The sequence below is a fragment of the Fusarium coffeatum genome, assembly GCF_003316985.1.
Source record: "Fusarium coffeatum strain FIESC_28 chromosome Unknown BRIP53273_contig_5, whole genome shotgun sequence".
In the NCBI taxonomy this organism is placed as follows: Eukaryota; Fungi; Ascomycota; class Sordariomycetes; order Hypocreales; family Nectriaceae; genus Fusarium; species Fusarium coffeatum.
The window spans coordinates 179,538-195,963 of record NW_022157804.1 but is presented as its reverse complement, the minus strand read 5'-3'; the positions used below and the strand labels follow the sequence as shown (position 1 = coordinate 195,963).

Genomic DNA, 16,426 nt, shown 5'->3' with positions numbered 1-16,426 from the left:
GTTAGAGTAATGTCTTGGCTGCATCCTCTACTCTCGCTTCAACCCAACCTTACCCGCCTTTCGAAGCCCAACGCCACCAATCGAAGCACAAAGAAGCATAAAAGCAAACATGGTCCAGAAGCTGGCCTTGTATCCTTCCAGCAATGCTTTGGTCTCCTCCAGTCCTGAATGGTTCTTTGTTACAAGGGTAGACACGACCTGCATGATCGCCAGACCCATAGCATTCCCAAATTGGGATGCCGCGTTAAAGACGGATCCAGCGATAGCTTGCTTATCCTCTGGGAATGTCTCAGTGACGACTATTAGTCCAACTGTGAATAAGACGTCGATTGAGACGGGCATGAGGACCTGGGCGAAGAATGCGGTCGTCCAGTATGTCCAGCTGGGATTGGTGACAGCCATGAGAAGCGGTGAGATGGCGGTTAAAACAGACGTAATAACAATGAGCCAAATAGCCGGAATCCTGTGAACGACCAATCCAGTAGTGAAGTTCAAAGCCACACCAACAACAACACTCGGCAGAATCCGGATCGCCGCATTCAAGGCAGACAAGTGCTGAATCTCCTGGAAACTAGATCTTTATTAGTAGTAACATTTGGTGACATTCATGGCATAACTAACAATAAACTGGAGAACAGCTCTAGGGAGTTGATCACGGCGTTTGACAGGGCGATCGTCACGCAGATGCTAGTGAAAGCGTGGTTGCGCCAGAACGAATTGGGTATCAACGCCGGCTTCCCCTTTTTAACCTGGATGTGCATCCACACTACGAATAGAGGCAGAGCGACTAAGCTGAGACACAGAATGACGATGCTGCTTGCTTCCTTGATGCGATAGACGTCGGTGCTGATGATGCTGTGGTCTGATTAGAATACTTGTGATCGAAGATGAATGCGACTTACGCGAGGAAATAGCAGAGAAGAGCCATGAAAGCTGAAGCAAGTAAAGTGCCCAACCAGTCAACATCTGTCGCAACACTGTTCATGACATCTTTAAACGTGCCTAGAGGTTCAGACTTTGGCAAAGACCAAAATCCAACCGCAGACAAGAACAGAACAATACCACCGTAGAGATACCATCCCGCTCTCCACCCAACAGTCTCAACAAGCACACCACCAAGCACAAGTCCAAAAGAGAAACCAAGAGGCTGACTTAACCCCAGGCACGCAAAAGCTAAATTGCGTCCCCGTCCTCTTGCAAGGGTCTTTGTCACCAACGCAACCGAACTAGCAAGATGCAGCGCCAAAGCCACGCCCTGCAGGGCACGCAGCGCAACAAGCTCCTCACCGGCTTGTATAAAGCCACAAGCGAGCATGATAGCCCCGCTAAGGATGCATCCGACTAGCTCCACGGATCGTGCGCCTAGGACGTCGGCTAGAGCTCCTGCGAGGAGGAGGGTAGATGCTGTTGCTAAACCTTGGACGCTAGAGGGCCAGAATGCGAGGGAGGGCGGGAGATGGAGATCTGATGTCATTTGAGGTAAACCGACGACGATTAACCCGTTTGTTGCGCTACATGCAAAGTTGACGCCTGAAAGTTGGAATGTGACTGCTATTTTCTGGAGTTTTGAATATTCCTTGTCGGGTTGGATCTCGGCAGTTGGAGGTACCGGCATGGGTTCCACCAATAGTGTTTCTGTTTGAGTTGCCATAGTGAGACAAGAACTGTGTTCATTAGCTGAAAGATTCTTGGCTTCTCCGGTATTACAGGTATTCCCGTCAGGTTCGTTGTCCAGCTTATTTATGAACAAAGTCCGGGTGTCATCTCAATCAAGGCTGGTGCGCCCTTTAGGTGGAGTAAGACATGCAAGGGGCATATTACAAGGTTCTTTTGACAGCGCTGGCGAGGATTTTGGTCAGCGCTAACTCCCTTTGGTTGCTGTTGGGTCCCAAGCGAAGGTGCATGATCCTTTATCACCCTTTAAGAGAATGTGATATCCCACGTTCTTATCACGCCCTTTTGCAAATCACTTAGAAAACAAAGATGTGAGTCATCCGGTAATTGTCTGGGGAAAGCTCCATTTCCTCGCAGAGGTTTTGTGCAGGATAAGTTGAGGAACGACACACCATATGATAAGACTAAGAGCAGATTAAATCTCGTACATTATGGTAACGCTAATAAATAAGCTCAATGCATAAGGGCTTCTTTATAGATCCTTCCTCAATTTAGCTCCTCCCATCATCTTCGAAAAATGCGCCTTCTCGACCTCATTAGGCTCAACCCACCATTCATCCGCCTTGACCTTCTCAAACCCTTTCTCTCCCCACTTCTTGATCTGCTTCACGTCAATTTGATGTAACGGGATATCTAAATCCTTTGACATTTTGTCCTTGATGAGATCCATGACCAAGTGATGGCCGCAATCAGGGCCTTTGCCATCCACAAAGAAGACTTCATATGCAGCCTTCTTCTCCTCATCGCCTTTCTATAGCGCGCGATCCATGCTATTCATCATGGACTTCTTATTGTAACCCACAGGCTTCATCCACTTTTCCACTTTCTTGTAGTCCAACTGGAATCCCGCGCTGTCGTACGTGGGGGATCCATTGGGTCCCTTCTTGTGACATTGATACAGTTCATAAAAGCAATACAAAGGGTCGTTCTTTTCGTCTCTATGGTTTGGAATGTGGAACTTCGAAAGCCATTCTTCGCTCAATTCGCGTTTTTCGTAATGGGGTCTCCTGACGCGTCCTGACGTACGTCGGGGGTCTCGAATCTTTGAGTGGTCGAAGTCGAACTCGAGAGCTTTGTCGGTAAGTGTCGGTTTCGTCTCTTCCGTGGGGGTAGACGGCTCGGCTTGTGCATGGGATTCCTCTGTCTTCTTGGATTGTTTGGGCTTGGGTTCTGGCGCGGATGAGTCCGTCTTGCTTGATTGGCGCTTGTGGCCTCGGGGTTGAGGCGAGATGGAATTGTCCTCATTCTGGCTGCGATTGAGTGAATGATAGATAGTCAATAATGTCAATGATGGCTTCCAGCGAATCAACGAGCTAGGAAGGTTAGCGGTGACTTTGCAACACTTCTCAGATGATATCATTGTTGTGATGTCATGGCCACGTGACAGCTTTACGCGTCGCGTAGGGACGCGCTCATCGTGATCTCGACGGCACAGACGAGGGAAACTACGTGTCGCAAAGCGCGCGCAGTTCAGATTTATTGAGATCATCATCCGGTGGCTAACTTGAAAAATAGTTTGCATTAGACTTTGGACAGCCTTACCTCCAGATCTCCAACACTTCCTTGTCATGGGTGCGCAGCCTCGATGCTACGTGACTACAGTCTACGCGTGAGTGTTCAGATTCATAAAAGTGTTCTCTTATTAAGTACGCATTGCGGGCATCTTTATCACCAGATGTGTCATAAGTAAACCCCGAGCAGTTCAGATTCATGACCATCTTCTCGGCCTTTATCGTTCCGGGTCACAATCTGCCGCATCTTTGTAGAATATCAGCTGGAGTAATAAGTGAAGTCTTCCCTGTTGGGAGACCGGCAGCGCCAGGGTGTCAGAAGACCTGGTCACTGGGAGCATAAGAGACGAAAACATTTAGTCAGCTTATGCAAGTTTAGGCAGGCATTTATGGTCTATTCACTTTTATCCTCTAAACCTTAGGTAATAAACACGCCTTGTTGGCAGCATATCTTAAACCTTGTGCCTCTTGTGCTTCCTCCGTTCAATCTACCGTCCGCTATGCGTTCTTGATCATCCATCCCTCACAGGACCATCACGGTGAACTTAGGGCGGGCCTGTCGATCCCGCATCGCCCGGCCCTCAACACTTGTGTCGACACGTCCGGTGTCGTTCAAGATCCTGGCAACCGCCCCCTGGGTGCTGAAGATAGCCCAATAGAAGGGTGTCTTGCCTTCGTTGTCCTTAGAGTCCGGGTTGACTGCACCAATGCCCAGTAGTCGTCGAGTGACTTCTTGACTGCCTTTCATTGCAGCGTACGCCAGGGGTGTGCGACCGTTGTTATCCTTCACCTCGGCATCGACGCCTTCCTTGAGAAGGAAGTCGACGATCTCGAGACAGCCCGCGTTGCTTGCGTGATAAAGGGGAGTCATGCCTGCTTCGCCATGGGCGGTGATGTCGGCTCGGCCAGTCTCAACAATGAGCCTGAAGATGGCAGGCTTGTCGCAAGCCCATCGGAATAAGTACGAGCTGTACTCTATTCAACCGTCAGGGTAAGGATGATCAAAAGTCCAAAGATAACTTACTGCTGAAGTCAAATGCGTCAAGTACGAACAGGATTCTCGCAATCTCAATTTGCCCGCCCGGAATTGCGGTACTCATGAGGTTGAATCCAGAGCATACATGCCCATCTCGATAGAGATTAGCTCGATGTTCGGGCTGAGCGATCAGCTGGGTGAAGAGAGTGGTGTTCCCTTCACGGATAGCCTTGTACAAAGGGGGCTCCAAATCAGCGAAGGAAACCATAGTGACAGTGTTGTTGTTGTGGAATGATTGTAAAGACGAAGCTCTTTGTTAAAGAAGGAAGATGAAGAGTCAAGAGAAGAAGAAATGACGGGCGGCGAAGAGCCCTCTAAGTACTTGAGAGGAAGCTTAGCAGTGAGTCACTTCTTGTTTGCTGAGATGTGAATTGTCGGCTACCTATCAAACAGTTTGGCGATAAACGGCCAGATATCTCAATATGCCGATTTTGCCGGTGCAAACAATGAAAAGTAGAGAAGCGCATGGAAGAAGAAGTACCCGTTAGAGTGCCACAAGAAATAACTGCTGAGCCGCAGAATAAGCTGGCAGATATGCCACTGGTTGTCCTGCTTTCAACATGATGGGAGGAGTGCGAGAAACAAGCTGGACTGATCACAACATAGCAATAACTCAAGACGAGATTGCGACAAATAGGATGCATGAGTAGAATCACGATTTGTTCATTAAAAGACGTGGTCCATGCTGGGCCCTTAGGGCACCAGAATACTTTGATGTAGCAGGCATAAGGCCTGGGGATTATGTACTGAGAACTACCATCCTCATATCCACAGCAAGCCGTCATGCTAAGGAAACCTTACGCTTCTCGTCATCCTTTCACCATGCATTGGAAGGACCGAGATATCGGTTAATGTGCCGACCATTCATTCTGTCCATGATCCCCCGATGTCCCATCTCCTGGTTGACGCGTCCGGAATCTCTCAAGATCATCGCAAACCGAGTGTTGCCACATGGAGTAGCCCAAAAGAGAGGAGTTTTGCCCTCAAGGTCTTCAGCATCAGGGTTGACTCCATCTACCCGCAGAAGTCGGCAGGCAACGTCCCTGCTGTCTCCCTTGGCGGCGTAGGCAAGAGGCGTTCGGCCACCGTCGTCTTGTTCGTCAGGGTTGATGCCCTCCTGCGAGTAAATAGTCGACAATAGAGAGAGAGCCTGCTTCGCTGGCCCAGTGAAGAGGAGTGGCACCATTCTCATCACGGCCGCTCAGGTTGACTTTGCCAGTCTCAGCGATGACCTTGAAGACGGCATATTGTCCGAAGAAGGCAGTCCTTATCAAGTAGGACGCAGCTCCCTCTGCATCGTGAACGTCTATTCGACTATTAGAATATGGACTAGAGCATTGAAGTACCCGAGGAGATGCCATACCTGTAAAATCGAATACTGAAGAAGGAAGTGTCATCAAGGCTCTGACGATCTCAACATAGCCGTCCGCGATTGCCACTTTCAAGCACTGTTCCCCAAACCAGCGGGTTAGTTTAGTTCGAATCTGGGGCTGCTTCAGAAGATGGTTGAGAAGAATGATGTCGTTTTCGCGGGTAGCCTCGTGAAGAGGCATCAGCTCACGCAAAGGGCCCTCCATGGCAAGCTGTTGACCAACGTATGATACGATTTTGAAGGTTGTAGAGATTGGGTTCTTTCTTTTGGGGAAGGAAGAAAACGAGTTGCTAAAGACAAATGGCAGAGCGCTAGTGGGTTGCTCACTGAGTGCCGGCTAGCCGCCAGCTGGCAAACAACGAGACGAGCAAAAAGTATCTGATTCTGCCAGTGCAAACAACTGTCACACTCGCCGCCGAGAATCGGAGGGACGAAAAATCTCTGAACAACGTGATCATGTCAATCTGGAGCTTTTTCTTTGCCTAGCATTTGCTTTCATCGTTCTCACGACCGGATCGGAATCGGCTTTTTCACTCGCTCCATCACAACGCGTTTGTTCTTCCAAACAAACTTCCGACATCTCACCACAAGAACAAACAATCACATCCCTCGGCGATGAATGGGAGAGTTTCTCTCAACATGTCTCTACATGAGCTGAGCGTCCGAAATCCTTGGTTCCCGACTCATCCTCTGCTATGGACCGAACGACACCTGCAGCTCGTAAACTGCACATTTCAACAACTCGAAACTCCTACCGAAGCCGGTGAGCACCAAGAGGATACCGTCGGTGACGTAGAGGATTTCGCGACCGAATGGGAATGCGGTATGAAAGGTTTTTGTTTTCGCCTGCTGGTCGATCGCGATGGAAGTCCTTGGAAACCTGCTGCGTATGTTATGCTGTTTCGCCTTATTTTTCTTTTTTGGGCGTTATTGATAGGCTATACAGTGGCGCACCGGCTTTCGACTACGCTCAGCATGAGATATATCGACTGGATTGTGGCATTTACTTGACGCCGGCTGTACCTCCGTCAGAGACCAGCCCTGCACGACTTATGGTGAGCCCTTATGAATACGCTTGGGCAACAGATCGACGTCGAGCGAAATGTTACCCTTGGAAGCATGCGGCGGGAGAGGAAGCTGCCCAGCGGCTATGTGAGCGCAGATTACGACAATGTGCGCCTGAGACTTGGACTCGAGATCCATATCTTGTCTGTATCATGTTGTCTCTAGCACAGGACGACTGGTATCGGTCTCTCCACCAAAGCTATCCGGTAATTCTCTTCCTCCTCCTTTTTGAATTAGCGATACTAACGTCTTTAGGTGTGTCTTATCGTCTGCAATGAGACCGACAAGGCTAATGCCTACGTATATCATGCCGAGTTCCCTTTGGATATTACGGAAGGATTAAAGACTCCTTCGTTACGTATATCTACTTGGCCTACGATCTACTATACTAAGATCCCGTTTGAGCCATACGGAAGCTTTCTCGACCATCTCACTACAAGAATCCTGGGGGTTAAGGAGGTCAACACGTCAATTGCCGAGTTGACGAAGGAACGCCAACGCTGCGATGGAAGCGACAGCACTGAGAGAGGCTGCAAGAGAGTCATTCCAAACATTCTGGAGGGCTTGAAGACTCTCATCTCCAAATGGTAGGTGTGCCATTCACAAGGGGCAAGGACAAGAGCCGCTTTTGACATACTAGAAGTTGAGCTTTTCTCAACAAATTTGCACTTTCCAGGCATCGTCTTCCCGATGTTCACAACAACGTTTTTAATATCTTGTCCTGCCCTAACTTGAGCTCTTCTACAAGGCATAAGGTACCCTTCTTTTCGTCAGAACTCCGTCATCTTTCCGTCATTTTCCCTTGTTGCCGAAGCTATCATCTTTCGGACTTGCTGCACCGGGGCGCGTCCATTGAAGTGTCAACTCATTCATCTTCCAACCCCACAGATCCTTTTCCGTGTCGTCGACAACAACAAAACCAGCTCTATCATAGAGAAACAACGACGTCTCCTGTGTTCTCGCGGTATAAAGTGAAACCTTCTCAAATCCCATCTCTTCCACAAACTCCATTGCTGCGGCCAGCAATCTTTTCCCAACGCCGAGACCACGGGCTCGCTCGTCCACTATGAAACCTCGGATCTGCGCCATGCCGGGTTGTTTCATACTCTCAGCATCGACGAGTATAGTACCCACGATCTTCTGTGTAAATGCTGCAGGATCATCATCAGGCGTTGTGTTCTGGATTGCGGCGAAGACTTGGTTGCGAGGGTTGGAGTTGAGTCTTGAGATAAGGTCGGCCCATGCTGCGCCGACTGAGGCTTCGAATGCTAGACCCCAGGAATTTATGGGGTGGTAGTAAGCTATGTGCATCTCGAGACATCTGGCGAGTAAGCCAGGACGATATCCTGCTTCAATAGTGACAGTTGATCCATGGGCGGCCATCTTGGAAGCTACAGAGCTGTGTTTGAGTAAATTAGAGTTGCGCCTCGCCCTGGAGGGTGTAGGAGACCATGACCGAATGAGTCAGACTGCATCGATTTCTCTTGGCGCGCCCTGTCACCGTCTAAGCTGACACACAGATGCGGGGTATCATTCGGTACGCAAGGCGACCATTTACCAATAAATTATTTCTATTTCTGGTCTCTGTTCTGTACATAAGCCCAAGGTTAATTGGAAATCTTGATAATTGACAAGGACTATACGGAACCGCAACAACCGTGCGAAAACATCAGACTTGCATACTTCGTTCACAGACACATTTCAATAAGATCCTATTTAAATGAACGTTGAACATTTAAACCTGAGCCCGTTCGCAGGTACCTGCCATCTCATCCCAGCGCGTCTCACGTTGTTATTACTCCCGTACTGGTGTCTTCTCAGCAAGACATACAGGCACCGCGAGGCATCATACATGGAAGTTAGTAACTGAACCACAAGCAAAACTTAGCCTGACGATGAGGAGAGGTATCGGGTTAATCGCTCGTGACGTTACAGGTTCTGTGAGTTCTTTCTGGAACACGCGAAAACCTTACAAAGAGAATTATTCGATAGATCCCATTCGGGAAATTGGCGCATTTAGGGTCCTCGGGGAGACCCGCAGCGTCCTTTAGTAGTAAAGGCTTAGCCTGTAAAATATCGAAAGAAAGCCTGAAGCTGCGTTGATAGCTGACAGCTCAAATCCACGAGTCCGATCGGGAACACAAACTATTGACCTTTCCTAGGCACTAATGCTACTCGGGGTTTGCTTGTGACACGTCTGGTCATAAAGATGCCCGCTATCAACGCGAGATGCTAATTTCCGAAGCTCTGTTTATAAAAGTCCAACAAAGGCAGATTCCCAACTCCCCGTCGCTTTCTTCTCAAGTTACCTATGCCAATTTCACTCGTTTTAGTCATTTATTCGAGGCATCATGCATTTGAGCAACCTTCGCTTGCTGGCCGTTGGCCTTGCTGGTCTTGATATTGCAGTTGGAAGCCCTTGCAAACCCATCTCCTCAGGCAAGTGATACACTTCGGGCTTGTTCAACATTTGTTAATAGTATTGGCGTAGCTTCTGACTCTGCGATTGCGACAACTGCTACAACATCCGGCTCATCCGGCTTCACCTCGTCTTTGGACAGCTCGGCCACCGTTGCCACTACCACGACCGAAGCAGTGACTCCTGCAGACTCTACCACTGAGGCGACCACGGTTACTCAAGTAGACACGGCTACTGCCGATACGACCACTTCCGATGATGTCCTTTCGGAGACGACCACTCTTGTTACATCAGTCGCTACCACTGAGGAAGCTTCTGCTACTGTCGCGGATGCCACAGCTGAGACCACGACAACTTCAGACGCTGTCACTACTTCTGCCGAGATCACAGAGGCTCCCACCACCACCGAAGCTACAACTATTGCAGCCCCTACCACCACCACCGTGCCAATGTTCCGCCTCGTCCCTGAAAGCGGAACTTACGCAAACTAAGGTATTGCATCAAACCGGTACCAGGGCGCTAAGCTCACCTTCAACAGTCTTTCAGGCTATCACGAAGCATTCATCACCGTCGATTCCACTACTGGCCACTTGCTTCTTGATGGCCAGAAACCTATTTGTGGCTGGACTCCTGGTGATGGCACCAGTGCACTCGTGGTCTGCAGTGACAATATGTCAGCGCAAGAGAAGTTCATCACCTGCGAGGCACCTACCAGTCGTCAGTTGGAGTGCACTGTGCCTGAACTCTTTTGTAGCATGTTTACAGGCTGTACTGCTACAGGAAACCTTTGGGGCACTACATACATTGGGGCCTCTGGCGGTACTGGTGTCGATCCTTTGTTCCTTGGTCCTGACTACAGTCAAGGAAACACGGCTGTACCCCTGTTGATTGTACACAGCTCGGACTAAGCGAGCTAAGACGAAAGAGTTAACAACCAGTCCATGTTCTTCATTTTTACAGATATATATGTCTTTAAATCACCTTGGTTCACCATAATGTAATACTTCCTGTGTATCAATGATACATAATGAAACTGTCAAAGCCAGCCAATTGGTAGTAGAGGAATTGTCTTTCAAGGATTAGGCTCCTAGAATAGAACAGCTAAGTCTCAGCCTAGACCTGCACAAGGTGACTAAATTGTTTTGTTTCCTGTACTTTTGGGGGCTATTTCTTCCAATACCCTGAGGGTTGTATAAGACTAAAACTAAGGCCACATGGATATTTTCTGGTCTTTTCCCCGATCAGTTCGTAGCTTGCATGAGGTCACTGAAACAGCCAATAAAAGAATTTGTCTCTGGCGAGAGAAAAGACAAGAACTGCACAGCCTCTGAAAAACAGCCTTGTGTTGCCCACCTGCAGTTGTAAGCACACCTAAACATCCAATCACGACCGATTATCGCCTGAAAACACCCAAAAGTCTCCGAACAGTGCATAAATGTCGTAGGTAGCTCCAGTTTTTGACCTCTTAGTCTTTACCTCCTTCATCGTTAGCAGGACTACCAAATGACAACATGGCATCCAAGACCAAAGCCGAGTGCTCACTCAACACCACTGAGTGCCTCTTGGAGACTATCGCGAGTATTCTCAGCGAGATCCAGGAGCAAAACAACGAATACAATTGGGATCCTCTGACCTTTATGTTCACGGCCATTATCGGTGTTATCGCTATCATAGTCGCAGGCTTGGCCGCCTTTCAAGCTTTCTTGGCTGCTGGTCCTGGCCGCACCAAATCTGGGGCCTATGCTATTGGTCCATGGTCACGACTCAATCGTCGCAATTTCGATTTGGCTGAGATGCGATTTCGGACCACATCGCTTACACCAATCCTGACGATTAATTCGCTCGATTTTCGGGCTCTAGAGCGACAGATCTCTAACGCAGATCGAGACTCGATAAAACTTAGAAAGAGAAAAGACGATTACTTCCCAGCAACATGGCTTTCCCTGTTAACACACCTCTCCCTAGACAGCACAAAGCTCTGGGGTCAAGTGAAACTCACTGGAGCCGATTTTATCCCATCAGAGTTACCAGCTGTCCCAGCATACGGGTCCATCCGATTCGTCGTAACTCTAGCCATGATTCTCTCGCGAGGACGCGGTCGCCTGACCATTGACCGGGAATCTGGCTTACCAAGGGTCCGCGACCATCACTTCAATCTTGTGTTTCGCCAACATCCTTTGTTAGGTGCCATTGGATTCTTCGAGATGTATAGAGTGATAAATGAGATGTATACGCCAGACTCGGGTTGGCTCATACAGATGCACACGCGGTTACTTCAAGCCTCCGGCTATATGAGTATCCCAGAGCCTCAGCGCAGCGGCGACAAGACCGTCACGGGCCGAGTTACTCATTTTATCGTGTTTGAAGGTTGTGACTTCACACGGTCATTCCTGATCGATGTTCTACGGCTGTGTCCTCATGGCAACCAGAATCCAAAGCCGGCATGTGTCAATGTACTTCACTGGACAGGGTCTAATGATCATTATTTTCAAAACGGGCCTCTACGTCTATTGATAGCACCTACCCCATCGTCAGATCATCTTCCGTTCTTCTTCCCGCACAAGGTGGCTAAACTTCGCGAAAGACTTGACACTTTTTTGCTCCAAAGCCGATTCTGGGGTATGAGAGCCACGTCTTATTACGACATCATGCCCAACCCAACCGCGAGTACCCCCAACGACGGGCTTCAACTGACCGGCATTGCTACATTATGGGTTAGATCAAACGTAAAGCCCGATATCGACGAGCTGCAGGTGGATACAGAGGTCTACAAGCTTTGCTCGGCGTACCTTTCACAAAATTCTACTCAAAACACCGAATATGATGTCGAATTGCTATGGCAACAGCGCCAACTTCAGAGAGAACTTGAGGCCGTTGATCAATGGCTAGAGCAAATAAAACCCCATATCTTATGCAGGATCCTCACACTGAGCGTCATTGGAGATGGGATTCGCCAAATGATTGACACAGTTCAACCACAGCCAGTTCTCGAAATCCCATCTGGCACCCACAGCGCAACCATGCCCCCTAGCCTTGACAACATCTTGTTACCTGGATTACATGACAAGCTCTGCCACTTGTTGGAGGCCATAAACAAAGCCGAGATATCCGGGCACCATCTTTACTCAGCTGGATGGGGACATCAATCGAATGCTCTCAGGGATTCGGCGTATGACACCTTAAAAGGTCTGAAGACGGTACAGAATCTTTGGGAGACAGAAGAAATACCTCCAAATGATGAGGATAGCGGGAGTCAAGACGAAGTAGGCGAGATACAGGGGATACACAGGGAGCAAGAGCACAAGAGTCATGCATGGAAGCATGCTTCTGCGACTTGTCACCCATTGGACAATATCCTCATATATCGTGCGGTTTTGCTGACGATGTTATATTGTTTGAGTAGCGACAGCAGTGACTGGATAGGCGAAAATGCATGGGATATCATTGTTCCAATTATGTAATGGTTACTTACACGAGTTTTAAAGGAGACGTCAGAGACTCAGAGGGATGAGGCACTGAGCATAAGCGATGGCATAGTTTAACTGTATCATGCTATCTCAGCTAGCACTGAGGCTACTTTATTTCAGTATCCCAAGCCTTAGAGCATGATTCCCTGTTATATAACGACCTAGGAAACTGAATTGGTATCATAAAATTCATACAGAAAATGACTCGCTCCTTGATATGCGTTGCCTTCCACTCATCCAGCAACACCTTCATTTCTTACTCTTCGTCGTAAGCACCTTCTCGTGTTCCATCCCATCCGCTACTGCCGTTGTCCCACTACTCACAGTTCCAGTAATAGTCGTCAATCCTCCAACATCACTCAGTGTCGGTATCTCTTCTCCATCTTCTATTCGTGCCAAAGATCGGTCGATGAAAATTGGCCTCGCTGTTCCTTCCTTTTGCTTCCTCTTGCATATCATCTTCTGCACCAATTGTCGCGTTGATGGCACGCAGGCTACTATAGTGCCTACATACGTCTCGATTAATGCCCACAAGACGATGTCCAGTTGACCAGTCGCTGTTACAACATGTCAGTATTTGATACCAGCTCCATCATACTTTACTTGCCTGCTTGTGAAGGATTCGAAAGTAGCTTTTCCGTCAAGACGGTCCGTACCAGACTGACAGCTGTGAGACTCATCATTCTGTTAGTTTCAGAGAGTGCAGTATGATTGAGGGACCTTACAAAACCCCTAGTCCAAACATAGAGATGACGCTGATCTTCTTGTTAAGTTTGAGTCCGATGTTCCAGAGCTGTGTCATGGGCAAGATGAGCATCCAGACATCAACCACCAAATTAATTATACAACTAGCCAATACAACTCTGATGCTCGGTACGTAGTCTTCCGGATCAAGAGTGCTCAAGTTCTTCACATTTAGTAAATTACCCACAGCTCCCCCAACAGTAAAGTTGAGGACGGAAATGACAATTGTGGATATTACGTTGAAGGCGATTGTCGCCCAGACTACAATTCGAAATCGGCTGTCTGGAAACACGCGGAGGTAGAAAAAGAGGATCGAGTTTTTTGCTGCAGCCAAGGCGCACAGGTACATCGTATGCACAATAACTATCTCCTGCTTCAAGTTAACACAGAACCTAGATTATATCAGATTTATTTACCTTGATAGCCTTCTTCATGTTGTCTTGACTGAATAAAGGAAGAGCAAGGCCGATGCCATGTTGTATTGCTGATGAATAACAGCTATAAGCCGCGACACAATCACGGGATGTTGGTGACCAAAACTTACCCAGTAGTATAAAGACAGTTAAGGGTATTAAGAATACCTGTTTCATGTCAGCATGGTGCCAAAGGCAAGAGAAAGTATCGTACAAATGCAATGACTGCCCATGTATCATCTGGTCCCCAGGGGCTCTTGGTGATGAACTTGGAGGCTACTCTGAGGGCGACAAAGAACATCGCCAGCGTGGTAAATACAATGATGACAATTCGATACATCTGGCGGTTATCCTGCAGAGGCATATTGCAGAACTCTACGCCAAACTCCATCAGACCTGCGCAGTATTAGCCAAGTCGCATTAGAGCACTGAAGCGCTACCTCTCATCTCTTCAACGTTGCAGTTGCTAGTGACACAGTTCATCGCCTCGGTCGGGAAGGAAGAGTGGTTATCGCACATCGCCTTTATGTCGGTATTTGTGCCATTTGACGGATCGAGCATTTGGATAAGGCATGGTATCTTTCAACCTGTTAGCTGGGAGATCAGAAACAGCATATAGACTTACTGCACATGACGGGACATCTGTTACAGACAAGGCTGTCGCGAGTCCCGCCAAGCAGAGCAAAAGTAGATGAATCATTCTCAGACTCTCGAAGAGAAATGACTAAAGAGAATGAGACGGGAATGGGAATCAAGTCAATTTTAAAAACCGTCACCGGAGCATTTAAGACATGTTCTACTACGTTCCTGGCTTAGCACGCCCAGGCCTCGACGGATCGATCCTGTCTCAAAGGCTGTTAGCGAGGAATTCCATGTCACCGTTCATTCCAACGGGAAGTTAATCACACGAAATGGGCTGAGAGTGGGAGTGATAATGCAGGTACCTGGCTGCGCTATGAGGGAAACAGGGGAGAGATCTGCTGTGGCGTACGCCACTTGGATCCTTTACACATTAGTGATTACACCAATACCAAAACATGGGGAATTGTGGTTCTTCAGGGTGGTTCAAAGACGTTTGAATGACGGTATTTGCTTTTAAATATTGTTGTAATTTGAGGTATGTTTCTGATATGGGACGGCGAGCTTTTGTGGAAGTGCAAAGCGAGGTCATGATGCAGATTATAGGCTTCAATTCAGTCATCTAGAATGAGTGTCTTCAGCTGAAACAGCGTTCAAACCCAAATTCCTCAACGTCGCATGGTGAATCTTACCGATTTGATTATGGGCAGGGTGCTTTTTTCAGCTTTGGACAAGGAAAGTTGAGTAATGTGAGTTATCAGATTGAAAGCAAAGAATGAACACGCGATATAACAGCAGTAATATCGGACCAGTAGACAAAAGAAATTGGTCTACTGAGATAAAGTCGTATCAATGCTATTTGCTCAAGACGATCAGCTGATTCGGTTTCTTATGATTTGGCATCTAACTCTTCTGACATGGAAGCCTATCGGTAGCGGTACTTCTTATCTCGAACTAATTTGGTGGAAAGGAAAGTCTCTTATCGGTCGATCAGATGATAAGATAAGATGCCATGGAGCTTCCTGTTACCTCGCTAACAGCGCTCCACAACTTCTATACCACAAGCTGTTAAGGCTTTATCGTTCTCCGGCCGAGTTGTTCAAGCGTGTATCTGGATTTGCAAAGGGATAGAGAAGCATCTTCTTATTATCAATAAACCCAGAGCAAATATTCAAGCTGGCTAATTAGATTCTGAAGACTTGAGACTTGCCAATTCCAAGCTGTTCGGATACTTCCAAATTGCAAAAAAAACCATCAATCACTTTCCGTCGATTGTGAAGCAGGACGAGACTTGGTACGTATTTCCAGAACAAGCCATCTAAGATCCCGAAGCAAGATTACATTATTAGTCCGTCGTCAATTTAGCTACATGTCCCAGATGATGCAAGATATGGTTAAGTTTCTGATAGATTTTGTTACCATTGCCATTGGGTTTAAACCTCATGTTGAGCCTTCCCTTACCCTGGAGGAAGCTCCAACTCCATCCGTACCAAGAATCCTGCTCACAGGCCACCAGTTTAGGAAATGGCTATTCGTTTTGCTATCCAACGAAAGGGATACGGTAAACCCTCAATCTCGCCAAGACGAATCTAAAATAATAATTACGAAAACTTTGCGACAATAGACCGAGGTGCTGACTATCTCTGTAAGGCACAGCAAGTAGATCTCTTGGCGCATGCCGCTATTGGAGCTTATGCGAGTGTCGGATATGAATCCGGGAGAATATGGTTTACCTGTAGATTGGTAAAGTACTCTGACTGAAGCAACCGCGAGATGAAAGCCCTATCAAAGCGGGGAAGACATCTTTGGCAAAGACAGTCGCCTGCTTGCTATAACAGTCTAGTATAATCGTTTTGCGTTATGCGAGATTTGACTCTTGGCTACTAGATTACATCGTGATAGCCATTGCGGCGCGAAATTGGGCGTCGCGATCAACGATAAATTCAATCTGATAACAAGAAATCCGCGCAAGCGGGGTTGATAATTGATCTTCAAAAGCCTTGGGTCGTATTCACAATTACAAGCCCAAGCTGATATCAGCCCAGCGAGAGGTTAAGATCGCTCTCAAACTGCGACTGTAACATCCGGAATAAGATGAACCGCCCACATCCCGACCTGGTTCTTAACAGAATGCAGATAATTTTCC

At 47.8% G+C, this 16,426-nt stretch overlaps 8 protein-coding genes across 8 annotated transcripts; 3 read left to right on the top strand and 5 right to left on the bottom strand.

Moving 5' to 3' along the window:
* Positions 1-27: 27 nt before the first annotated feature.
* Positions 28-1,651, bottom strand: FIESC28_00249 (uncharacterized protein; the record flags this gene model as incomplete). Its single annotated transcript, XM_031154400.1, has 3 exons — positions 28-571; positions 622-855; positions 903-1,651. The coding sequence occupies 3 exons, from the start codon at positions 1,649-1,651 to the stop codon at positions 28-30; spliced, it is 1,527 nt and encodes a 508-aa protein (XP_031021572.1).
* A 495-nt stretch (positions 1,652-2,146) lies between these two features.
* FIESC28_00248 (uncharacterized protein) lies at positions 2,147-4,429 on the bottom strand (the record flags this gene model as incomplete). The annotated part of the gene is made up of 4 exons (XM_031154399.1): positions 2,147-2,425; positions 2,477-2,924; positions 3,713-4,160; positions 4,210-4,429. The coding sequence occupies 4 exons, from the start codon at positions 4,427-4,429 to the stop codon at positions 2,147-2,149; spliced, it is 1,395 nt and encodes a 464-aa protein (XP_031021571.1).
* An 892-nt stretch (positions 4,430-5,321) lies between these two features.
* On the bottom strand, positions 5,322-5,798 carry FIESC28_00247 (uncharacterized protein; the record flags this gene model as incomplete). Its single annotated transcript, XM_031154398.1, has 2 exons — positions 5,322-5,527; positions 5,585-5,798. The coding sequence occupies 2 exons, from the start codon at positions 5,796-5,798 to the stop codon at positions 5,322-5,324; spliced, it is 420 nt and encodes a 139-aa protein (XP_031021570.1).
* Positions 5,799-6,208: 410 nt separating this feature from the next.
* On the top strand, positions 6,209-7,249 carry FIESC28_00246 (uncharacterized protein; the record flags this gene model as incomplete). Its single annotated transcript, XM_031154397.1, has 3 exons — positions 6,209-6,480; positions 6,540-6,864; positions 6,914-7,249. 3 exons carry the CDS (start codon positions 6,209-6,211, stop codon positions 7,247-7,249), a joined length of 933 nt encoding a protein of 310 aa, XP_031021569.1.
* A 201-nt stretch (positions 7,250-7,450) lies between these two features.
* Positions 7,451-8,041, bottom strand: FIESC28_00245 (uncharacterized protein; the record flags this gene model as incomplete). Its single annotated transcript, XM_031154396.1, has 1 exon — positions 7,451-8,041. The coding sequence occupies one exon, from the start codon at positions 8,039-8,041 to the stop codon at positions 7,451-7,453; it is 591 nt and encodes a 196-aa protein (XP_031021568.1).
* A 512-nt stretch (positions 8,042-8,553) lies between these two features.
* FIESC28_00244 (uncharacterized protein) lies at positions 8,554-9,985 on the top strand (the record flags this gene model as incomplete). Its single annotated transcript, XM_031154395.1, has 3 exons — positions 8,554-8,598; positions 9,068-9,538; positions 9,593-9,985. The coding sequence occupies 3 exons, from the start codon at positions 8,554-8,556 to the stop codon at positions 9,983-9,985; spliced, it is 909 nt and encodes a 302-aa protein (XP_031021567.1).
* Positions 9,986-10,588: 603 nt separating this feature from the next.
* On the top strand, positions 10,589-12,538 carry FIESC28_00243 (uncharacterized protein; the record flags this gene model as incomplete). Its single annotated transcript, XM_031154394.1, has 1 exon — positions 10,589-12,538. One exon carries the CDS (start codon positions 10,589-10,591, stop codon positions 12,536-12,538), a length of 1,950 nt encoding a protein of 649 aa, XP_031021566.1.
* Positions 12,539-12,800: 262 nt separating this feature from the next.
* On the bottom strand, positions 12,801-14,262 carry FIESC28_00242 (uncharacterized protein; the record flags this gene model as incomplete). Its single annotated transcript, XM_031154393.1, has 8 exons — positions 12,801-12,860; positions 13,059-13,101; positions 13,143-13,211; positions 13,270-13,658; positions 13,705-13,772; positions 13,833-13,869; positions 13,916-14,097; positions 14,142-14,262. The coding sequence occupies 8 exons, from the start codon at positions 14,260-14,262 to the stop codon at positions 12,801-12,803; spliced, it is 969 nt and encodes a 322-aa protein (XP_031021565.1).
* Between the last annotated feature and the right edge of the window lie 2,164 nt (positions 14,263-16,426).